At 41.2% G+C, this 26,334-nt stretch overlaps 1 protein-coding gene across 1 annotated transcript in view; it reads left to right on the plus strand.

Moving 5' to 3' along the window:
* sec23ip (SEC23 interacting protein) overlaps positions 1-26,334 on the plus strand; it is a 126,117-nt gene that overhangs the window by 84,026 nt on the left and 15,757 nt on the right. Inside the window, exons 16-17 of the mRNA XM_078564771.1 lie at positions 2,761-2,946; positions 7,745-7,907. Of these exons, the coding sequence (XP_078420897.1) occupies positions 2,761-2,946; positions 7,745-7,907 (349 nt within the window). The remainder of the gene's footprint in view (positions 1-2,760; positions 2,947-7,744; positions 7,908-26,334) is intronic.

Raw genomic sequence — 26,334 nt, forward strand, 5'->3', positions numbered from 1 at the left:
ATTTGGATTTCCAAAAGGTGTTTGATAAGGTACCGCACATAAGGCTACTTAATAAGGAGCCCATGGTGCTGGGGGTACTATATTAGCATGGTTAGAGGATTGCTTAACAGAGTTGGGATAAGGGGGGCATTTTCAGGATGACAACCTGTAACTAGTGGAATGCCACAGGGGTCTGTGCTGGTGTCTCAATTATTTACAATATATATTAAGGACTTAGATGAGGGAAGTGAATGTACTATCGCCATTTTTGTGGATGATACAAAGGTAGGTGGGAAGGCAAATGGCGAGGTTGACACAAGGAATCTACAAAGGGATATAGACAAGTTAAGTGAGTGGGCAAAAAAGTGGCAGATGGAATATAATGTGGGAAAATGTGAGGTTATGCACTTTGGTAGGAAGAATAGAGGAGCTGAATATTATTTAAATGGAGAAGGACTGCAGAAGGCTGCAGCACAGAGAGATTTGGGAGTCCTTGTGCATGAATCCCAAAATGCTAACATAAAAGTTCAGCAGGTAATAGGGAAGGCAAATGGAATGGTGGCCTTTATTTCAAAAGGAATGGAGTATAAAAATAAGGAAGTCTTGCTAAAACTATACAAGGCATTAGTTAGACAACACTAGAATACTGTGAACAGTTTTGGTCCCCTTATCTAAGGAAAGATATACTGGCATTGGAGACAGTCCAAAGAAGGCTTACTAGGTTGATTCCGGGTATGGAGGGAATTTCTCATGAGGAGTGGTTGAGTAGGTTGGGCCTGTACTCATTGGAACTTAGAAGAATGAGAGACGACCTTATTGAAACACACAAGATTCCTAGGGGGCTTGACAGGGTAGATGCTGAGAGGTTGTTTCCCCTTGTGGGAGAGTCTAGGACCAGAGGGCATAATCTGAGTAAGGGGTCGCCCATTTCAAACAGAGATGAGGAGGAATTTCTTCTGTCAGAGGGTAATTAATCTGTGGAATTTCGCAGAGGGCTGTAGAAGCTGGGTTGTTAATGAAAATTCAAGGCAGAGATAGACAAATTTTTAATCAGTAAGGGAATGAAGGGTTATGTGGAAAAGACAGGAAAGTGGCATTGAGGATTATCAGATCAGTCATGATCTCATTGAATGGCGGAGCAGACTTGATGGGCCGAATGGCCTACTTCTGCTCCTATGTCTTGTGGTACTATAACCATGCAATTTGCAAGCATGACCTTGACCTCCTTGTGACTTGCACTTCCCTCACATTCTCACTTCACCCTTTCTATTATAAGCATTCTACATTGGAACCTGACATTAATTTGAGATGCAATATCTCACTTGTATAAAATATATTCGTTCTTGATCTATATAATAGCATGCATAGTCATTTTAAAACAAATGTTAAAAAGGGTTATAAAAGTACAGTGCTTCTTATCAGCGCTTTAGAAACAAATTCTTCAACCAGAAGTGAAGTGAATAATGGCCTGTCACAAGTAATTGTGTTTCTGTGCTTAAAGTATTCTGCTATATGTGTTAGATTGAGGACAAAAAAGACATTTTTGTCTCTTAGCTAAAGATCAAAATACTGTTGTAGAAATAATGAGCCATAAAATATTTATCACAATGCACTTCTTAAATGTATTCACACGTTCCTTTCTCATCTTTTTAGAATAGATTTTACCAAATCATGGTGTTATACTTGGGAATAGCAATTGTGTTTCAGGCCACTGAATTCTGAATTCTTAATCAGCTTCCAGCATATAGTGAAATGCCAAGCATTTAATCAGCTTACCAAAATACAATTAACCCAGACAACTATTTTCACATTTTTGTCTTTGAAGGAAAAGCTACCCGTGTCAATATTGGTGTTTTCCATTCTGTTGCCAATAAAATTGCTAGAGGCAGGTTGAAAAATATATTGGCACATTGTCTTCCTTATGACCAACAATAAAAATAACTTCTTTATTTTGCTTTAAGCTGCCCAGATATGGGATAACTAGTAGAAAGTTGAATATTTTTAAGTTGGACATTTATTGACAGTATTTCCAAATGAGCAATCTATATGTCAATGTCAATTCTAGATACAAAAATAAAAACAGAAGTGTTGGAAATGCATAGCAGATCAGTCTACATTTGAAAGAGGAAGGTTGATGCTTCAGGTTTGCTCCTTTGTATAAATTAAATCAGCCTCCCTTTATAGTACTGATAACATAAGAAGTGGGAGCAAGAGTTATGGCCCCTCAAGGCTGCTTCATCATTCAATAAGATTATACCTGAATTTCAAGCCCCATATCTTGTGATTTCCCCTAGATTCCAAAGATCTATCTATCTCAATCTTAAGCACAATCCATGATTGACCATTGACAGCTGTCTGAGTTAGAGAATTTCAAAGATTCACAACCCTTGATGGAATTTCTCTTCATTTCTGTCTTAAATGATCATTCCACTGAGACTATGCCCCATAATTCTAGGATCTCCAGCCAGGGGAAACAACCTCTCAATATTTATTATCTGTGAAGCCCCCTCAAAATTTTACAAGTTTCAATCAGATCACCTCTTATTCTTCTCAACTCCTAAGTAGAGGGGATGAACAGATTGCATCAGTCCCCAGTCTCAAGGATGTTGTGTTTACTGCCACACTTCAGTGTTTCATTGTTCTTCTCAAAGTTGAGCTGAGTTTCCCAGAATTTCATTTGATACTGTTGAATGAAAGGAAGGAGAAGATGCAATTGGTTTTACTACCTGGATCAAAATACTATATGGGAAAGGGATTGATTTACTTGTTTTTCTTTTCCAGAGTTGAAAGAGAGTCTGTCTCGTATGGGCTCAGATTTAAAACAAGGCTTCATTAGTTCTCTGAAGAATGCCTGGCAGACACTGAATGAATTTGCACGTGCCCACACTTCTTCAACCCAGTTGCAAGCTGAGCTAGAGAAGGTAGCTAACCAAATTAAAGAGGAAGAAGAAAAACACGTGGAGGAAGGTAAATTTTATACAGCATTGTTACTTAACTATTAAAATGTAAAAAGAAATATGGAGGGACGCAATTATTCACACTGATTACAGACTTCATGGCCAAATGTACCTGAACATGTTTATATTGTCAGAAGGCATGATTTATTTTTAGTTTTTGGAAGAGGAGAGATGAGGGAGAAGCCAACACTGACAATGCTATGGCTAGTTTTGTATAAGTGGGCATGTAACCATACAAGGGTGGCTTCACGGAAAACAGGATGATGGAAGGCTGGCACTGGACAAAGAGGCAGATGGTATGGCCAACCTTGCTGTAAGGAGCTTGAGGAGGGAAAGGAAGTATAATGTATCATAGTGACAATTACAGGGGATGGCATTCATGACCTTGGTTAGGGCAATTTCATGCTCTGAATAATGTGGAAGCTGAACTGAAGGGATTGGAACAGGGAATTATCGAAGTGATGGGTGCGAAGCTAGAGTTGACAACACGCTCAAGAAAGAGAAACTAAAGATGGGGCATTAATTGATGAGAATGAAAAGGTTAAGGCCATATTTATTTCACGGGTATGGAACGCTAAATAGCAATGTTAAATGATAGAGCCACAGTATATGAGGAGAGAGAACTATTAACTATGCCAGCTAGCATGTGGGCCAGTAACTGGAGTTGGGTGGTCAGAAGTTGCATGAGGAGGGAATGAGAAGGAAATCAAGGGAGCAGAAGATGATTGAGATAAGCTGGATGGAGCAAGAGAAGATGGGAAGAAACTTGAGAGAAACGAGAGTTCAGGGTGTGTGTGGTTGGGGGAGTGGATATAAATAGCTGATGCCTGTGTTTAAGACAAAGTGGGATGACTCAAAGGCAGCTACCTGGACAGCCTCCAGTTAATGAATAAATATTTAAGTTCCTTTGTACCTGGTTTGTTAAGTGAGAATGGGAGATGCTGGTAATTTTGTTTGGAACATGGGTATTAAAGATAGATGTGAAGGCACGGTTAAACGAGTTGACAGTTACAGAGGTACCATGACAGGTTGGGTGGATAAAGGTAAAGGTTTTAATATCGTAGTTTCAGAAAATTTAAAAAAATGTGAACTGAAGCTGATTAAAAAAATCGGGCTGTGTAATTTTCTTAATAGTATAGCTAGTATTTCTTTTTAGATGGGTCTGTTTTTCTGGCACTTCATGTATAAGTGGAGTAGGAGTGGTAAACTCCCTTCCCTGAAGGACATTAATGTACTATCCCACATTTACTAAAATCAACTTCACTACTGGTGAAATTTGAATGCATGACAGTAGTGTTGCTAATCCAATACAATAACCATTGCACAACCATACCCCTTCCCATTCCTTTCCACATTTCATGGTGATGTATCTAGTGCCTGGTACTGGTATTGATGTTCATAATTGCAAACAAGTTAGATGACCTAAAGTAGTCAAAGTTGTGTGAAATATTAGGATCCCTAGGATTCTGAAGCTGTGAATTCCTTGGGACATTGAACATTTAGACATTTTTTGAGGATAGGGAGGAAGAAAAAAAATAGACAACTCTTGAGTTGTGACTCATTAAAATACAGCTTTAGCATATCCTAATTTGCAATTAAGTGATAGAAATATTTCGTAGCTACCAATAACCACTAATAATTTCAAAGGAAAAAACCTGATACAATGGTGATAGTCGTGGTTATCAGACAGCAGTCAATTTAGTTCCAAGACATCACTACAGAAGTTTCTTGAGAAGTGACGTTGACCCAACCATTTTGAGTTTCTTTATCAATGAATGGCCTTCCCACCGTCATAAGGTTGAACATGTGGTTATTCACTGATTCTACAGATTCCACTCACAACATCTTTGATAGTGAAGCTTGTGCTTACCTACAGCTGGACTTAGGCATCTTCCAGGCTTGGGCTGGCAAGCAGCAGGTATTATTTGTGCTACAAGCGCTCAGTAAAGGATGCCTTGAGAAAGAGAAAATCCAGCCATTGCCAGCGTTACCAATGTTTCGTGAACACATTTTTAAAAATCCAGTGAATATTATAATATTCTTACAACTGGAACTGTTTGCCAAATATGTGTTAGTGCATGTATGATGACAATGTTTACTGAGCTTAGAGGAATGAAAGCTTTTTTGGCTTTAATCTGCACATAGATTTAATTAAAATCTGACTTGTATCTCAGCCCCAAGTCTGTCTTAATCATTCTAATTTGTCCATGTTTCCCAAACTCTTTAATATTCATAGAAAAATAAGGATTGAAATGAATTTGAAATCATGTTAAAATGTAATTTATCTAGTCATGTGTCAGAATCAAATATTGAGTAAGTTTTTCACCTTATTCCAGTTGTTCAGCTGTGTGTTTATAATTGGGTTGAGAAGAAAATGAGATAGATAAAAAGGAATTATCTACTGTAAATTTCTTCAGCTAACTTGGTGCAATTTGGCCTCTTTGGTTGAGAATAAGGCCTTCTCCAGATCATCGGCAATTGGACGTATGACCGGAGATGCACATCAGGATCTGCGGAAGTCCTGATGTGCTGACAACCGTGGGAATTACCCAGAAGTTTCAGCTTCAATTCCCCTCCTTCTTGGGACCCTCCTCGAATGTCTCCAACTCTGAGTTAGAGTTGGAGAGCTTGGACTGTCCTGATGTATTTACCTGGATAGTTAAATGTTAGACAGATTAAAACCTAGTTTAATCCTGGGTAGCTTCAGAACTGACTCCCTAGCCATGCTCACACTGCACCCGCCCACCCGTGCACCCCAACCCCCCACCCCCGACTACCTCCAAAGCTAACCCTCTAACTATACCCCTGACCACCTGGCTAACCCCCGATCAGACCTTACCACACATGACTAAGCGAACACAACTTCTCCCTGACGCAACTGCAATCGGGCATGCCTGATCCGGCTGACTAACCAACGTTTACACTGGACCATGTGGCAGCTAGTGTCATAAAAAGTCTTGCCCCGACTCTGCTCCGATCCAGTGGAGTTTTCTGAGGGACACTGTGCACGTCATTTCTGGGAAAGCTGGACTCTGAAGACCTAGCAAGAAATGCGGGGCAGCGTCTAGGCGGGGCAAAGTTTGACGATGATTGCTGCTCCTCAGAAGATCCAGACCTAAGTTTATTGTGAAATGGGATAGTTGTATAGATTGGGAAGAGAAAATCAGAAAAAGTAATTTGAGATGGTTGTTAGAATTCTCATTGAATTATTTTGATATTTTCATTGATGTGCCAAACAGTTTCAGTTGAGGAATGACAGCTTCTCATTGTCAAGTTTTTGATTTTTACAGTTCACAAATGTTAGGGTTATGCATATACAATCCTTGAGGAGTGACACTTGGCTATTGCTGCTGCAGCACATCACACAGCTCACAGCTGTACTAAACGCCAAACATTGTTAATTTATTTTCCATTTCTCATATCTGAGTAATCTGTCAGATTTCATGGCTAATGAAACAGTCAAATGATGCAATACATTACTGACTCTATTTTCCAATTATGGATTTTAAAGCTGCAGGGTTTGACTTTACCTGTTTTATTATCTGACATACTTATACCACTTATTTTCTTCTTTGTCATACTCATTCATTCTATTTCTTTAAAAAATAATATAGTCTCTCACTACAGGTTCTTAGTTATTGAGTTAACGTTTTGAGTCCGTATGACTCTTCTTCAGAGCTAAAGAGAAGTAGAAATGTGATGGATTTCATACTGTTTAAGAGGGCGTGGAGCAGGTGGAGCTTATTGCAAACTGGAGGAACAGCACCTCATCTTCTGATTAAGCACTTTACAGCCTTCCAGACTTAACATGGAGTTCAACAACGTCAGACCATGAACTCTGTGCTCCATCTTTCCCCCTTTTTAATCCAACATTTTTTTGTTTATTTACTTATTTTCTCCCAACCAACCACCTCAAACAGGGCCACCGGTCACTTGTTATCTTTTACTTCCACAGAGTGATGACTCTTGTTCTGCTATTAACACATTCTGCTATCTTACCTTTATGCCACTGTCAGCACCTTATTTAGTCTTTAACACTACCATTAACACTCTCTTTGTCCTATTTCTCCTTAGCTTTCATCTGTCCCTTACCTTCTATTTTGCTCCATCTGCTCCACCTCCTCTTAAACAGTATAAAATCCATCACATTTCTACTTCTATTTAGCTCTGAAGAAGAGTCATATGGATGCAAAACGTTAACTCTGTTTCCCTCTCCACAGATGCTGCCAGACCTGCTGAGTTTTTCCGGCAGTTTCTGTTTCTATTTCACGTTTCTAGCATCCACGGTATATTGCTTTTATTTTAGTTGTTGAGTTCACCAACCAGAGTAGAAAGTTACAACTAGAAAAGTGTTGTTTCCTCCGGACTACTGAAGACCTTGACTTCCATGAGCACAGAAGAATAAAAATGATGTGCTCCTTAAAAAGATAGGAAGAAAGATAATAGGGCTGTATTTCCACACCCTTCACCACTACCACCAACCCAGGTTAACAAGAAAAGTATTTTCAGATTGCTCAGCAACTGTATGGATGTAGTGGAGCCAAATCCAATCATTCACTTTGTAGATTTAGATTATTATTTCAATCTCAGTAATTTGAGATTGTTAACGTCTATTGGGCTGAGCAGATTGTTCAGGATTATTGGGGATAATGAATATTTTATGAATAAAAATGAATGTCATGAAACCTCTGCTAACTTAATTCTTTTACATTAAACCAAATATGTAGTTATACTGCAGGTAATTGTTTTATTTTCTTGTCCTGTATTATGAAACTGCCTTACTTAAACTGTAGCCAATTAAATCCTAGAACAAAAGTTGGTGGAAAGTCCAGAATCATCCAAAGATGAGGATTCAACAGTGAAGATTGGAATGCTGAATGGAGGACATCGTATTGATTATGTTCTACAAGAAAAACCAATTGAGAGCTTCAATGAATATTTGTTTGCTCTTCAGAGCCACTTATGTTACTGGTAAGATCACCAGCTACTTTTAAGAAAGCAGATATCAACAGCTGAGCCTGAATTAATTTGCAGCTTTTTTTGGAAGTCCAAGTTGGCAATTTTAAGTGTTATTGCAGTGTATTAACTACTAGAAGGACCCTGGGGATAATTGAACCCTTGAAGTCAATGGAAAGTAATATTCAACAGGATGTAAGATGGACATCCAATTCAATTCTCTGTTTACCACCAGACTGATTAGGTTACAGTTGCCTCCCCATGTCTCTTAAGTACTCCACCATTTCTTTACACAAACTTGGGCCAAACTTTACAGTTTTTTTTTAAGTGTAGGCTACCCATGTTAAATTCTCAATTTTCAGTGTACATCATTAACCCTCCTCTACACAATTTCTTCAGTCACAAGTTAAGGCCAATTATTCTACTCCATTTTGTACGATAATTAATCAGCACTGGAAATATCTCCAACAGAATTAATTATGCCCGTAAGCAGTTGGATTTTACGCTAGGTTTATAATATTGTTTGAAAATATTCTCCTAGTTCAGCCCAGTATTTTATTAAATCCTTGTGCAGATCTTTATCTTGAGAGGAGTTATAAACAATCCACTCAGTGAATGTGGAGCTTCCAAGAGTCGAGATAAAGTATTTTCCCATGTAATGGGGTTTTTGGCAACCAACAGTAAGATAACAATTGTGTAAATCCTCTTGTTATTTCTACACCTTGTACATGGAGTATACAAATATGTGTGTATTTTATTTTAAAAAACTATTTTATTGACGTGAAATAACTGGGACGGATTTGGAGTCTTTAGTGTATCTTCATTTAACATATTAAATGTTTGAACTTGCGGTCATGGTTTGTAACCTTTGACCCCACTGATTTAAATTGTTGCCTTATCACTCCCAAATATACATTAGTTGCTCATTTTTTTCTTTAATCTATTTCTTGAACATTGTCCCTTTGAATGAATTGTTAAAGGGCTTGCCCATTTTTAGGATTACTGGAAGGGTTTTCTAAGCACATTTAAAAGTGTAACCTTAAATGCAGCGACAATATTCTGATTTTAAAAAAAGCTCTCTGGTATGACTGAAGATCTGATTACAAATTATCTAACTCTAATTCTAGGTTCGAAGTATTGTTCACAGTAGCCTGGAGATATTTACGTTATTGAAGTTGTCTTGAAACCAATGTTAAGACATATATTAGGATAATTTAAAGCAATTAAAAGTCCTGTAGCCTCCTGAGCATTTAATTATGATGAATATATTCATTACTTTTAAGGACAGTATAGACAACTAAAACAGTTTTCAACATGCAAAGATATTGCATGTTTATAATTTAGCACTTGTGTAGTCCAAAAAGTGCAACTTTACCTCTTTCATTTTTTCTTGCCATCAAGTGAGCATGCCACATTATAATATTAATGCCAACTGATGTTGCAGTCAAGTGTAGGACATTCATTAGAGGAAGCATGTTATAAGTATGAAACTATATTTGACTACAGATATTTCTTGCAGGAAGCACTGTAGCATACTTGCTATTGTTGACCTAAAATCTGCCGATGTGTAGTGTGGGTATGATGGACGGAGCAAAGCTCAGTGAGCTTAACTGGAGAATAAATGCTGATACATTATCAAGTAGTGAGGTGTTTCTCTTAGCTTTCAGAACATGAATAGAACTCAGTTAGCTTCATGCAGAGACAAAAATTGGAGCCAAGGTAACTAAAATTAGAACAAGAGTAAAATGCTAGCTGCTAGTGGCCTGTGGAAGTACTGTAATAGCAATTGCCCAGTAGTTTAAATTGCAAATGGAGCATTAAAGGGGAGGAGAGACTAGAAAAGCGTTTTGTGTTGAAATTACTTCCACTACCGCTGTTAAAAGAGTATAACCATATTTACGCTATTGTTCAAACTAACTGTAATTCTGCAAAATAAGTCTAATGAAGTCCAAAACTTAGAGTCTGCATTTCTTTCATTAAATATCTCGGTGACATGGATTACGATTACAAAGGATGTTTGTTAGCATCTGTTTTAGAGCTAATTTGAAGGGGGGGGAAACGGTGACTGAAGAACTGACCGCTGATGGTAGAGTTGATGAAGTATTTAACAATCACTAAGCGGAATCATGGCAGCAGAGGATGCTTGCTGGGACATATGGTTGGGAGTGATCATCAGGTTAGAATAGGAAGATTTTGTAAATGAAGAGAAGAACCTTGTATACTAGGAACCAGAAAGACAATGAACCCGACAGGTACTGGTAATGCATGGAAAAATTCACCTTGGATTAATCGAAGTTTGTGAAGGATGGAGGGGTGAGAGGCCCGAGAGGAGGAAAGTGAGATATCCAATTGGATAAATTAAAGTGAGATATCCAGTGGATAAGTGAATGTCAGTTTAAAAATCTGAAACGAGGTTGTTGGTTACTTTTGTCTCCTTTGCCAATGGTTGCCTCCACTTTCAGTCTGGCATATTTATTTAACAAGCTATTATGCCCAACCCATGATTCTGCTAGTTTACTGGGCACAAATACAGCCACAAGTGACAAGTTTAATCCACATAGATAAAAAAGAAAACCAGACCCAGACGCCACTGGTGGTAAGATTACATTTTAAAATATGTTGGAATGCACTGGCTTTTGTAAGGGAAAATTAAATCTACAAATTTAATCTGGAATAAAGCAAAATATTGAGCAACAGATTTTCTTCTTCAAAAAAATGTTATTCACAACAGACCTTCCAATATATAGAGCAGTAACACCTTAATCAGAAACTGGTTTCCTTTTTACAAATCATGTTTGTCAGAAGAGTGTTTGTGAAAAATGAAACTGATTTAATTAACAATATTCATGTACAAAAAGAGGCACTGAGCATCTTTCATCACCATCTTAAAAGCAATCTTTATATTTTGATAATTTTTTTGAATATAAGAAGATTACAGTTGATTTAACTTCTTGCTGAATAGAGAATATAGGCTTTGTCCTAAGACAGGAGAGTGTTAAAAATAGTCAAATACGTCACAATTGTTCCAGAATAATGGCCAATGAGAGTAATGATCGATGGGGTGATTTAACTTCCTCTTAACTTGATGTTTTTGATTTGATGCAACCTATTTTACTCCATCATTCTTAGAAATACAAATTGTTTTAATAATTAAAATGATCTTTTAGGATTTTGTCAGGTTGTAGTTGCTGTAAAATTGAACAATGACATTTGTAAACCAGTGAGTGAAGTCTCTCGATGTAAGTCAGGTATTTTCAAATTATAATGTCACCGTTGCAGTGAACAATGTTGCATTGGTAAAATTTTCTATCGTATATATTTTTACAGCTATTTGTAATATGCAAAAAATCAGGGTTAGGTAATGAATGTTGCATTAGATTTTATGTTCAGTAGGAGAAAGCTATTAAGTACCTGTCTAATAAAAGGATTCAGATCACCAAGTCAGTTGTAGGTGACTTTACCTGTTAAGTTCAGGGACCGAGAATTATGATTGACACAATCTCACACTAAATCCAACACCTTTATTGAGAATTGAATGATCTTTGACAGAGATCTTCCTGCTTGGTTCACTGGAACTCTTCCCATCGAGACGCATCTTCTGTCTTCCTTTTTCAAGTGCTCTCTACAATATGTATCTTCTGTCTTCTTTCTTGAGCGCTACTGTATGGGACTTTCTCAGAGGTCTGCATACAGAATAGTTTTTGAAAGAGCTGATGCACAATCCTCTTCTATATGTGAATTGGGTAGTTGGGTGCATGATTGGCTGTCAGTTTGCTAGCATATTCCCAAATTGTCTTCCATTGGCTTAGCCAAATAAGGACTTCTTCCAATCCCAACATGATTACCTGTCTGTTTTCAATCAACCTCAGCTGATTTCAACCAGTTTTCTGCAATTAACAATAAGAACAGAAAATGCTGGAAGAACTCAGCAGGTCTGACAGCACCTGTGGAGAGGGAAATGCTGTCAGACCTGCTGAGTTTTCCAGCATTTTCTGTTTTTATTTCAGATTTCCAGCATCCGGAGTGTTCTGCCTTTATTCTGTGATTAACAGTTCTTTTCAATTCAAATTATTCTATTCAATTCAGCAGTATCACTGCAACCAACAAGTATCGATGTAATTACCAAGTATTGCACCCATCCAGTTTCCAGATAGCAAACACTGCTCGTAGCCAGTATGCTCACCCTATCTTTACACACAAGTGTGATGGAATATTTTCTACTTTCTTGTCTTAATGCAGTCCCAACAAAACTCAAGAAGCTCGACACCATCCGGGACAAAGCAAGCCCCTTGATCACCCCCTCCACCACCTTAAACAGTTATTCCCTCCACCACTGATGCACAGTGGCAAAACCTGGAATCCCCTTCCTAATAGCATTGTGACTGCACCTGCACCTGATGGACTGCAGCGGTTCAAGAAGGTGGCCCACCACCTCCTTTTCAAGGGCACTTAGGGATGGGCAACAAATACTGGCCTCACCAGCAATACTCATGTCCCATGATAGAACAAAACAATTCGTGATACCCAAAAGCGCATGCAATTTACTTTGAATACGTCTTCGCTTCCCTACATATTGTACATTTGAAAACATGCTACCCTGTACATATAATCCCTTTTCCTTGTCCCCTTCTTCTTGAACTTGCCATCCTCCATCTGAGACACCTTCCGTCCAACTTTTGTGAACGTTGGTCCATAAGATTGTAAGAAGTAGGGAATCATAAGGAGTCCGACTGTTTGTCTCATCAAGCCTGCTCCACCATTCAATAAAATCATGGCTGATCTGATTGTGGCCTGAATTCCAATTTTCTGCCTTTTCTTCCTAACCCTTGACTCGCTTCTTTGTTTTTTGAAGAAGTAACATGCGTTGTGGATAAAGGGGACCCTATAGATGCACTGTACTTGAATTTCCAGAAGGCATTTGATAAGGTACCGCATCAAAGAGTATTGTGGAAAATAAAAGCTCATGGTGTAGAGGTAAACATATTGGCATGGATTGAAGTTTTGGCTGGCTGGCAGAAAACAAAATATGCATAAGTGGGTCTTTTTCTGATTGGCAGGATGTGATGAGTGGAGTCCCGTAGGGGTCTGTGCTGGGGCCTCAACATTTAACAATTTATATCCACACTTAGGTGAGGTGAGCGAAGGCATGGTAGCTAAATTTGCAGATGACAGAAAGATAGGTAGGAAAGTATGTTGTGAAGCGAGCATAAGGAAGTTGCAGATAGATATAGATAGGTTGAATGAGTGGGCAAAAATCTGGCAGATGGAGTATAATGTGGGAAAATGTGAAGTTGTTCACTTTGGCAGGAAGAGAAGAAAAGCAGAGCATTACTTAAACGGAAAATGACTGCAGGATTCTGAGGTGCGGAGGGATCCAGGTGTTCTAGTGCATGAGTCACAAAAAGTTAGAATGCAGGTACAGCATGTAGTTAAGAAGGCTAATGGAATGCTATCCTTTATTACGAGAGGAATTGAACATAAAAGTAAGGATGTTATGCTTCAGTTATACAGGGCATTGGTGAGACCACATCTCGAATACTGTGTGCAGTTTTGGTCTCCTCTCCTGAGACTCCATCCCTCTGGAATTCCAAGTCTGCACTCCAGCGTCTCTTTATTGGCGCAATTTCAGCTCTTTAATAACTGGCTAGCTTCACTGGGCTGGCACTGCCCCTGGATTTCACCAAGCTCCAATTTCCCAGCTACACCAAGCTATAAATGGCTCCCAGGGCTGCTTATGAGTCCTAACCATTTCCAGCAAAGAGCCAGTGACCTGCCACCTTCTCAGCTCCCCAGGACTTTGCCTGAGTCCAAACTACACAGCTATCAAACAGCTCCTGGGACTTCTCCTGAGCCCCAAATGCACAGAGCCCACTAACAACACTTTTGCTGCCTGGAGCCTGCTAACAGCAGCATCTTTTTGGTATGGCTTTTTCCCCTTCTGCAGAACGTACTCATCCCCCAGCAAACACACAGATAAATTGCAACCCTAAAACTTTCTTGAGATTCACCCATCTCCATGATGATGTAGCCTTCCAGCACTCGCTGAATGCTTTTAAATTAATTGTTTTAATTCCCAAAACAAAACAAAACAAAACAACTCTCTGGGCTGCATTTCTCTGCAAGCAGTGTAAACACCTTGAGCAGGATTTTCCCATCAGCGAACGGGGGGGGCACTTGCCAACGTGTAAAATGACGTACGGTGACATCGGGCGGAACTCCTGATGTCACTGTGCCCCATTTAAATTTTTAGGTAGGCAGGGGCTCAGCAAAATCAGCTGTGCGCCCGCCGACCTGCCAATGGCCAATTGAGGCCATTGACAGAGTCATTGAAGTAATTAATGGACTTGCCCATCCAACCTTAAGGTTGATGGGCAGGCCAGCAGCCCCGGCAGGCTTCAGAAAAAGCATGAAACCTCATTCACGGGCGGGATGAGGTTTCATTTGGTTTTTAAAAATTTAATTAAAGTTTTTAAAAAAGCTATGGACATGTCCCAACTCATGTGACAGTGTCACATGATGGGACATGCCAGGGATTTTTTTTCCTATTTTTAATTTTTATTGTAGAGCCGATCTCCCTGAGGCAGCACTTAGCCTCAGGGAGATGAGTGCGCTCTTTCATGCGCATGCGCAAAAGAGCGCACTCTCGGGTTTAGGGAATCCCCCCTGCCCGCACAGGGAGCGCATAGCGCTTCTGTGCGGACGTCATGCTGGGCGGGACTTAATTGGCCCGTCCACATAAAAATGACGGTGTGCCCCCGATTGGGAATGCCAATTGGAGGCGCACCTCTTGTGTGCCCACACTTCAACTACCCCCCCCCCGCCCCAATTCACGTAACGGATCCCTTTGTACACCAAAATTCTGCATTCTCTCTCCATTTAAATAATAATTTGCTTTACTATTCTTCCTGCCAAAATGGATAAGTTCACATTTTCCCACATTATACTCCATCTGCCAAAATGTTTGCCCGCTCACTTAACCTATCTATATCCCTTTGCAGACTTTTTGTATCCTCCTTGCAACTGTTTCTTCTACCTATCTTTGTATCAACAACAAATTTGGTTACAAAGCAGTCATTCCCTTCATGTAAGTCATTAATGTAGATCCATTTTGTGACTTTAACATTACACGAAGGGTCCAGCCACAATTTTTATGCTTCATCCTTCCTCACCCATCCGCTGTGAATAACCTGATTGATGCTAGCTTGTGGGCAGGATAGAATGCAAGTGACTGCTGAGTCTATGTTTTTCCTAATTGAATCCCAAAGCAGAGTTTACTCTTACCAAATCTAATTTGCATATGTTGTCAAGCCATGATGACAAAATATTTTATCCATCACAAGACTTTGTCATTAATTTTACACCAGAGTAGCCAGAGCAGGTGATGCCCAATGTTCATAGATTGATTTAAAATGCCCTTGTCTACTTTCAGTAGAGTACCCTGGCTTCTGGATTTTACACAAATTAAATATTTACAGATGTCCTAGAAACATGAATAACTGTAAATAACAAATTGTCTTGAATCTGTTAACAATAATAATGCATCTTGTTTGGTTTTGCATCTTGGTGTGTGCGGAACACATGGCCTGCAATGGGATGTGGGAGAAAGGTGCTGCATATTGATAGTCATTGTGCTTCATGGATGGCAGTTGGGTTTCTTTGCTGTGGTAGTTTGGTGTTGAATGAGCCTCCCAAGAAGGTGCCCCAGATTACTTTGTATTTCCCCAGATTACTTTGTATTTCCCCAGTTTTAGGTGAAGGTTAAACATCGCTCATTTTGCTGGTTGATGTACTACATGCAGTTCAACAACATTTGATGCATTTCCCTAGAAGTCAAGACCAAACAAGTCACCTTGATCTACATTGCTCCCTGCGCGAGCACAATCATTGCTAAGTAACATTGCTGTATGGGTACCTTGCATGAAATGTTTAATTAATTTTTTAGGAACTTAATTTGCAAAATGAAAATTGTGAAGCACCTAGGCAGCTTTATACGTGGACCCAAGCCTGTGGGAGAAGAAAGCACATTTGATTTCCCCAGCTAACTGAGTTTTTAAGCTGTGCCACACTGCTGTGGGGAAATATAAGGGGGAAGAGAAAAAAAAACAAGTTCAGAGTTTCAGATTGTAGTTCAAATTAGATTGTTTAGGTCAGTTTAGCTGGAAGCAAAGCTGGTACACAGGTTAGACAACTGAGAGATTTGATATTAAATTTAAAGTGGTGCAAACTGTTGAATTATTAAAATCCCACCACACATTAAATTAATGGAATTTCTTCCTTGCTTTTTCCAGTCCTTTGTTTAAAATATATTGGCACAGATCTAATATAAATTGGTCTTAATGCAATATATTTAAATTTAGCTACATACAAACACATTCAATAGGCAAAGAGTTTAATTTACTGCAAAATGTAGATTACACTACTAGGGTACTAACAAATTAATACAATTTACAAAAGTAGACTTTTCTGACTCTCAATACTTTTAACGTTGATCTGTGAGCCATGGATTTGAAGATAAAGGGACAGATACAAATCATAATCCTGCTCAGTGCAGTTTAACAAAATTGGAATTACTGAATCAATTAAATACCACGTCTGGGATTAAGAAATCTTTCATTTGACCCTTTACATGTGACCACAGCTTTGAAGTAAAGCATTTACAAGCTTCCAAGTGATAGGCTAGGTATAACCTTCCTGCATGCAATGCATGAATCTAGGCCATTACTGGAATCATGCAAACAAATCTTGTGCTTTAAACACATGACAGTCAATTCACAGAATATTCAGGAGCAGATTTGCCATCCTCATTCTCTCCCCACCACCAAAACAAGATTTTTTAAACATCTTTCTTGGGTTGTGATTGTCATTGGCAAGGCTAACATTTGATGCCCATCCCTAATTGCCCCAAGAGGGTGTTACTAAGCAGCGTTCTTGAACAGCTGCAGTCCATGTGGTGTAGGTGCACCCACAGTGTTGTCAGGGAGGGAGTCCCAGGATTTTGACCCAGATTGGTGTGTGGCTTGGAAAGGGACTTGCAATTGGTGATATTCCTATGCAGCTGCTGCCCCTGTTCTTGGCATTTGTGATAGTGGGGACTTCAGGAGGAGGCTTCAATCAGTTATCCACTTGGAATTTCTGGCTGATGGTTGCAAATGTGTCAACCTTGTCTTTTGCACTAATGTGCTGGTCTTCCCCCATCATTGAGGGTGAGGATGTTTTTGAAGCTTCCTACTCTGCTTAGTTGTTTAATTATCCACCAACATTCACGACTTGATGTGGCAGGACTGCAGAGCTTTGATCTGATTTATTGGTCCTGTGATCACTTAGCTTTGTCTTTAACATGTGCTTCTGCTGTTTAGCATGCATGAATTCCTGTGTTGTCCCACTTTGTGTGGACAGGACATATCTGGGAAATTTTCCACGTTGCCGGGTAGATGCCAATGTTGAAACTGTGCTGAAACAGCTTTGCTAGGGTGTGGCTAGTTCTGGAGTCTTCTGGCTCAAGTCTTCAGTACTACAGCCAGGATGTTATCAGCCTTTGCGTTATCCAATGCCTTTGGCCATTTCTTGATATCATGTGGAGTGAATCGAATTGGCTGAAGACTGGCTAATAAATGACAAGTAGCATCCACACCACACAAATGCCAGGTAATGACCATCTCCAACAAGAGAAAATCTAACTATTTCCCCGTGATATTTAATGGCATTACCATTGCTGACTCCCCCATGATCAGCTACTTGGGGATTACCACTGACCAGAAACTTAATTGGACTAGCCATGTGAATACAGTGGCTACAATAGCAGGTCAGAGACTGTAAATTCTCTGGCAAGTAACTCACCACCTGATTCTCCAAAGCCTATACACCATCTACCAGGCACAAATCAGGAGTTTGATGGAATACTGTCCACTTGCCTAGGTGAGTATAGGACCAATAACACTCGAGAACCCAACACCACCCTGGACAAAGCAGGCCACTTGATCAACATCCCATCCATCACCTTAAACATTCATTCCTTCCACCACTGGCACACAGTGGCAAGAGTGTGTGCCATCTACAAGATGGGTAGGTGACCCAACTGCTAGCGTCACCTGGTTTGGGCCGTCTGTCGAAACAGTTTACTGGAGTGTGGCCGCTGTTGCATGCTAACAACTGCTTGGAGCCACAGGTGAGAGCTGGGTGAATGTGAGGTACAATACAGAATGAACCACTCCAGAGTGCAGCGAACTCACTTGTGAGAGGTGCTACCCCTCCCTTATACCTCCATTGTGGTACTTTTTTGTGGTGCATGGCCAAGGAAACTTGAGTAGCCAGATGAAGCAGGCGGGCTTTCTCCACTACTGCATCTGTGGTTCCGATTTAGGCAGTTTTATTGATCAGCTCTTTTGGGCATTCAGAGAGCAGAATGTGATCTTTTCATCGGTTAAAATATCGTTATATGAGCCTCAACTGTCTTCAGTTTCCCTTGTTATGGTTAATCCACAAGGCTGAAGCGTACAGTGCTGGATTGGTGATTTGGACATGGTGAAACCAAGCATCATTCTAGGTGAAATGTCTGAGAGAATTGGCATTGCCCAGATGATCTGAGGCTCTGTATATTAGAACTGTGCTGAGTATGGCACAACTTTTGCTTGGCTTCCAAGAATAGCATTTTTACCAAAGTTGTGGAGCTATCCTACAGTAATTACTCTAATAAATGTGAATGATTCCAAATGCTGCCATCCTTAAATAATTTTATATAAACTTTAAAAAGATCCAGCCCAGAGAGAGGATAACGAAGTTTGAATGAAGCATGAGGTATTTAAAATGACAAACCAGACCATGGGGAAATGCCTCAGCTCTCGTCTCCCATTAAAACTTAAATTGATGAAATAATGTTAGTCATGTAATATCAAAAATATTCTCATTATTACTTAGGGAATTTCTGAAATATTGGACCATTCTGATTGTGAAATTTTAATGGATGGTTGAGCTGCTTTCTTAAATGGCTGAATGCTTTCAATTGGCTCAGGTTTATGAAACCTATTAAAATATATATTAATTTTACTGGTACACCTTTTGGGAAATCCAAGTGTATTCCATGCATGCACAACAGAATTTTTAGAAACAAATTTCTTCAGTATTATATCCCTAGTTCTTAGACTTTGAAGGGTCTGCAACTGAAAAGGTAGGAGAGTGATCTGTACAGCAGAATAAATGCTGTTTCAGTTGATTAGTAGAAATGCAGAACAATATCTGAGTGAGTATTCTAATGATGCTCCATCGCTTTCTTGGAAAGGACATGGCAAGCATGTGGAAAATTTTTATAGCAAGACTCATTTTTTCACAACTTTATCGGCTTTTGGTGGCAACCTTGCTTTCAAAGGTGGCCTTGACTTCCGATGCATTGATGTTGCATAAAGCAGGTGGAATATTTGCTTTGAGGCTGATGGCACCACCTTTAGTCAGTTTTTTTTGTTCCCTTTCTGCAAAATTTTGATAAGACAGTGATGGTCAAAGCATTACTAAAAGCTATTAATGTTAAGATTTATTTTCAAGGGAATAGTTAAAAATGGTCATGCTGGAAAATTTTGGGGGAAAAAAGTAAAAATACATTTACTTTTTTGAATATTGGCCTTAATGTATAAGAATATTCAACTAGCCTTTCCACATAAATAGAATTTACATTATATTTCAGCAGTGTATTTACTGATGGTCCTACATTGTGCTCAAGGGCAGACTTCAGAGATGATTAATTCGTGAACTTCAAATGCACATGCATAACTGAAAAATACATTGCAGCATCAAATTAATTTTAGTCTTTGTCATTGATCAAAATAACATTGGTAATTATTAGTAAAAACTGTACAGTGGATATTGATTCTGTAGTTAAAGCCTATCCGTTTACTTGATACAAGATACTAGTTCAGAAGAAGCTTAGCCAGTTTTGTTAAGCAGCAGAAAATCATTCTAATGCATTCCACCCTTCTTCAGCCACAGGATTGATTAAATAGTTTAATTTTCCACATGGCAGTATTGCAGAAATTGGGCAGATTTTAGTACTTTTTCTGAAATTAGCCAGATGTCCAAAGAGTTATAAGTATCAACAAAGTATGGTGCAACCACTTGAGATATTCATGCTTACTCCCTCTGTAGAATTAGTTTGATTTGCTTAAAATTCTTTCAAATTAACTCATTATTGTCAGTACAGATATTGTCAGTAAAGTTTTAAAATTGGAAATAAGCAGGAAATGATTTCAATATGTTGTAGTACTTATTTCAGGATATCTTCAGACTGCAGAGCAACCACCAATACTTATGCTCTTCAATTTATATTTCATGGCCTAATTTAAAAATGAATAATTCAAAACCTTTCATTAACAATGTCCCAGGCTGAACTGTATGCCCATCTTGCAAAACATTGCAATAAATTGTGGCCATTAAATATAAATAAAATATGAGACAAGGCAGTTACTTGTTTATTTGCCCGAAGGTTAATCAATGTTTTGCACTTCTTCATGCTAACTGACTTACTTACTGTATAAAAAGGATTATATAATCATTACCTCCTAATTGTAGCAAGATCCAAATGTCACATTTACTACTAGTGCACAGAATGAAAGAGTAAAAGTTATGATTTTTTTCTTGCATTACTGCTTTTTTAAGATATAAAATTGGATCTTTAAAGGTAGTCAAATTTTACTGTGATTGGGAAGGATGAAGCACAATTTCTGAAAAATGAAATTTTTTTGATGGTTTTCACATCAACCAACTTGATTTATTTTCCTGGTTGTGGAACATAGCAATAGATTATACAGGCTCAAAGCATATCCAGTCTTCTTCAAAAGTTGTTAAAAGCAAATATTTTATAACAATTTTTCTAAAAGCAGGGAGTTGTATTACTCTATTAAACTGGCATTTTCAGTTTGTACACAGAATAAGTCCAGGGCAACAATGGATCACCCAGTTAAACTATGTGTGGAAAATATCTGACAATCTTAACCTGAACTTTTTCACTTGAATAATCAGTGCTATTATTCATTTAATCTCTGTGTACAAGTCATCATCCTATGAAGGAAAAGAAAGGTATAGAGGAGAGAGACAGTTTATTCTATGTGATTTTTTTTCAATAGAAATTTATGGACCAGAATTTTACATTCAGCTTGCGGGGATGGGCCCGACACGCTGGAACGTAAAATGACGCGCGATGACATCGGGCATGCGTCCAGATGTCACCGCGCACCATCACGATATTTCGGTAGGCTATGATGATGGAGGCGCACCTGCCATTAATTAATGGGCCAGTTAAGGCCCTTGAGGCACCAATTGAATTTGATGTTGCGCAGCCCATGTGATTTTCAGGGCGTCGCACGGGGGCAGGTGGGTAGGCCACATTTTCAAAAGTCTCATCTGCGGGCGGGATAAAAGGGATGAGTGGGCTCGCTAATGCAAGTTGTTAATACTTTAGATTATACCTTACTGCTACTTGCGTGTGTGAACAGGACAACTTCATTTCGCTTCCGAGCTGCTTTGACAGAAATAACAGGCTTCAGTTCAAGACTCTGGAGGAGTCATAACACTTGGGGTCTTCCAGGTATCAGACAGCCTTCCCTTGCCCTGGGAATGGGGATTGTGGTCTCCGCTGGAGGCACCTCCTCTGAGGAGGAAGAGAGGGCCAGAAGGGGGAGGAGGCCAGGTGTCCCTATTCAGCCTCCAGGGCCTGTGGGGGGAGGTGCGCAGGGCCAACAGGAAGTCCAAGATGGAAGGGGCCGCAGAAGACGCCACTATCCTGCTGCCAGGGTTTACAGGCAGCGATGTAGCTACCTCAATATGTCCGAGGTGCAATGCCGAAGGAGGCTCCGCCTCTCAAGGGAGAGCATGTCCTCCATTTGTCAGGGGATCGGGCCTGAGATCAGCTCCAACTGTGTGGGTGGAGACCCCATGCCAGTGGCCCTGAAGTTCATGGTGGCCCTCAACTTCTATGCCTCTGGCTCTTTCCAGGGGTTGGTGGCTGATCTTTGTGGAGTCTCCCAATCAGCTGTCCACAGTTGTGTCAAGTTGGTGACAGACACTCTGTTCAGGTGTGCATTAACTTTCATTCACTACCACACAGACGAGGCTAGCCAGGCAGAGCGAGCCAGAGGCTTTGCAGCAATTGCTGGGTTCCTAAGCATCCAGGTTGCCATCGACTGCACACGTGGCCATCAAGCAACCAGTGGGTGAGCCAGGTGCCTTCATCAACAGGAAGGGCTTCCACTCCATGAATGTGCAGATAGTGTTGACCATAGGATGCAGATTCTGCAAGTCTGTGCAAGGTACCCAGGCAGCTCCCATGACGCATACATCCTGAGACACTCCCAGGTGCCGAGGCTCTTCAGTGCTCCCACCCGGCTGGAAGGATGGCTGTTGGACGACAAGGGCTATCCCTTCAAAAGGTGTTTCATGACACCTCTCTGCCATCCAAGAACGGAGGCCGAGCAGCGATACAACAGGACCCATGCCTCCACAGGGCAGTGGTAGAAAGAGCCATCGGTCTTCTCAAGCTGCGCTTTCGATGCCTGGACCATTCAGGGGGCACACTGCAATACCCCCCAGATCGTGTATCACTTATAGTGGTTGCATGCTACAGTCTCCACAATCTGGCACTGGAAAGGGGGGACGAAGTGGAGGAAGATCATGTTGACACAGCTGCTCTGGCTGCAGACGATGAGCCCAGTAGTGCGTCCAAGGGCGAGAATGCTGAGGGGATAGACGCTGACCTGGGCACCTCCTGGGAGGCAGAGATAACCGGGAGGCTTTGATCCAACATTCCTTCAGCTAGCCTACCAAAGATGAACCACCATCACATGCCATACTCGATTCCTGACAGGAATGTTTGCCTGCTGAACAACATGCACTCTGTGCCATTTCAGTAAAGCTCAATGACAAACAAGTCACTCATAACATCATGGGTTACCCTTCACCTGCAGAACTAATGAAGCACCCAGAGGCTTGCTGAAAACAAACACATTTACTGTTACTGGTGTGGTGTCTGGCATACATGAATCCAATTAAATGTAAAGGTGTTCTCCATCACACCCACTTATATAAAAAAAACTTAAAAGTGGGGCAAACAAATAACACCAATGATAAGTCCATGTCTAAGTTGATTGACATTTGTGTTAACAGGTATAATGTCTAGGTGCTCCCCCTTTGCTGACACCGGCATTGGAGACAGCCTGCTCACTCTGCTGCCCCGTTGGCCTTGATGACATTGGTGGGTGTCCTCTGGCCCGTGGAGCCTGTGCTAGCCCCGCCTGGGAGGGAGCGGCCAGTGCCACAGCTGGCATCTCCCCAGTCGCTGCAGCCTCATCGGATGCCACGGTCACTGGCAGAGGGGCGGAGGAGCTGCTGCCCTCATCCGGAGTGCCCTGAGAGGAGCCCGCAGAGACGACAGCAGCTCGTGTGCCAATGTCAGGACGCTTTGGACTTGCCTGCTCACCATTGATGGATGGGCACCTAGCTGGGATACTGGGTGCCCAATTCATCTCCCACACTGACACTGACCTTCTGAGGTCATTGCCGGTGTGAGAGCTTGCAGGTTGGAGCTCATTCCCAGGAATCCCTGATTGTGCTCCTGGAGCAGCCTCTCCATGAGAGTTGCCACGCTCTCCATGGAGGAGGCAGTGCGCTCGGCCATGAGGGTCATTGCATTGCTCATGCTCCACATGGACTCCCCACAACGGAGACCATGGCACACATTCCCTCATGTATCTCTGCCAGATCCTCCCGCACACCCTGCTGCACTTCCAGCATCTGCTACCTCGAGGACGACTCCAGAGACACATCGTCAGCCACCGACTGAGCATGTTCCTGGTCCCCAGCAGTCCTCCGACTGCCGGCACCCTGGGCACTCTCTGCCTCCGCCTGCACCTCAAGCGAGTGTGAAGTGGCCTCACCGCTGTGCACCGAGATAGTATCCGACAATCTAAATCCCACTGAAGTGCTGGTATCTGCACTGGTGCCTGCTTGGCTGAGTGTGTGTGACACTGATGCATTTATATCCTCTGTGTGCTCTGGGGTGCGCAGTGGTCCTTCAGGCTCCTGACCCCGACGGGCTTCCGGTGAGCCTGAAAGGAACAACAAGGACATGTCATTAGTTGAAGTCGGTACGCTACTGTGCATGCCTGGCACCCAGATCAGGGTGCCTTTGTCTTTCCATTATCAATGAGGATTCCATGTTCAAGGCTCACATCAATCTAGAGACAACAGTGGAATGGCTGTTATGGCAGACATTCTGACCTCAGTGCGCTGCACTCTTATCTCCCTGTGGCATGCCAACCTCACCGCAGCCAGTTGACCTGGACGCATGGAGCCTCTCCAGCTCCAGTGCCTCCTGCTCGTATCTGGACAGGATTAGAATGTTCCTCTGCAAGTCCGCAGCGCCTCAGCATTATTGTGGGCTGTCTTCTCCTGAAAGGAGAGAGGAGCATTGATTAGTCCACCCTGTACCTGTATTGCCATTGCAGTTTGGCCAACCCCACCTGAGGAAAACCTTACAGGGCTCAGCCGATTCCTGACCCTCAAGTCGCAAGACACTCATTCCAAGCAGCCAGGGCTCACCCCCTTGCCCAGATGCGTCCTCATTGACATTAGCCACTCACACTCTAAAAACTCTGAGGTCCAGGAGGGGTGGGGGGTTGGGAGTGAGACTGCTCCTAACTGCTGTGCTAAGTGACCCATGCCAACATGGTACTCACCCTTCCCAATTGCAGGAGGTCATTGAAGCGCTTGTGGCACTGCACCCATGTGCGCCTCACCACATCATGGGAGCTCACCCTGGATGCCACCTCCTCCCAGGCATTGTTGGTGAGGTGGGGGGGGTGGCCTCCTTCTCCCGTCCCTTGGGACAAGGATGTCCTGGCGTGCTGCCACCTCCTCCAGGGGACAGTGAGGCACTGGTCAGAAAACTTTGGGGCCGACTGCCCCGCTGACCTGTCCTGTTCTGCAACGACATTCTGCTTTGCAACGGTAATGCAAAGTCAATGGCAGCCTTCGCATAGCTGCCTGCACTATTTTTGAATAGGCGACCCAGCAGACATTGAGCTCCCGCCCTCGCCCGCCCCCTCACGCTGATGCCGGAGATGCGCATTATGCTAGGCCGGCCTTAATTGGCCCGCCTGCGTAAAATGGTTCCCGACTACTCCTGCCGAGCCCGCCCGATATGGGAAAAATTCAGGCCATGGTTTGTGCCTTCCTCCCCACTCCATCCCACCCCACTCCCTCCCATTCAATCAAAACCTAAGGAAACTATTCTAAGCAAACTGTCCCTTTGGAAATATGCACCTCTTGTGGTCAGACAATACTCGCCCAGCCTGCTTTGTGTAAGACCTCATTCTGGACCACACTGAGGAGGCAGCATTGAAAGGGTCATTTAACAAGCTCATTGCGATATCCATATAAATGCGAACAGTTTGAAGCCACTTCAAATTGGAAGGGACTTCTGGTTTAGTTAGAAGATCTCTCTTCTGTTCATAGGAAGCTTGGGTTTGTCTATGAGCTTGAGTGTGTTTGGTGCGCAGAAGATATCTGAGGAAGCTTTAATTCCAACAAGGAATACTTTAGCTAAATTAAATATCCAGTATGTATTGTTCTACCATGAATTAAGTGACCAACTATTCAAGACATACTTGGTGCTAAATGCTTTTCTTTGTCGAGGCAGATCTTTTTGAGTGTTGTTTGAAACAGCTGTTGTTCCTATTCATAAAAAAAACTGACAGCCTAACATGACTATCCAAATGTCCTGTTAAAAAGCTGTTGATAATACTATAAGAAGAATGAAATCATATTCAACGATTACTTTGAATTGTACAATTTAATGGAGTTTTATGTATGCAAACTGAGATTGTAGCATCTTCTTAGAATCTTTGCTGTCTGCATATTTATTCTTTCCCTAACTTTTGTTCATTGTTTTTCCTAATTAGTTTTTTTTCTTGGTTTTGAACATTCTCTTTCAGGTTTTCTTTCTGGTCTAGCTGATATGTTTTTTTACCCTCCTTCCGGGTAAATAGTATCTAGCCAAACAGCACAGTTGAAGATGAGAGAAGCTCTGAATGTCAATATGCTTTTAAAAGACGCTGCAGCATAAATAAATTGTTAGGGGATTGTGTGTGTGTGGTGTGTGTATTACTATACCAATATGAAAGCAAAACTAGACAAATTTCAATTTATAGACTCTTAGTGTACATGGATAGATGTTCCTTGCTTTCATGTGTATCTTTATTTGAATGTTAATGTTAAAAATTAGAAGTTTGCTGATATTTGTGGTTACCAAGCATAGAACTGTGGTTTGTGGGAGAGAAACACTGGTTGCCAGTGAGAGACAAATTAGCTGTTATGCCATTAAAGCCCAGTTTCACAGCACATCTGTTCAAATGTAAATGCTTAGGAAGAGAAACGGAATATAACACTAGCTACACTAGCTTGA

The sequence above is a fragment of the Cetorhinus maximus genome, chromosome 20 (genome assembly GCF_964194155.1).
Source record: "Cetorhinus maximus chromosome 20, sCetMax3.hap1.1, whole genome shotgun sequence".
NCBI lineage: Eukaryota > Metazoa > Chordata > Chondrichthyes > Lamniformes > Cetorhinidae > Cetorhinus > Cetorhinus maximus.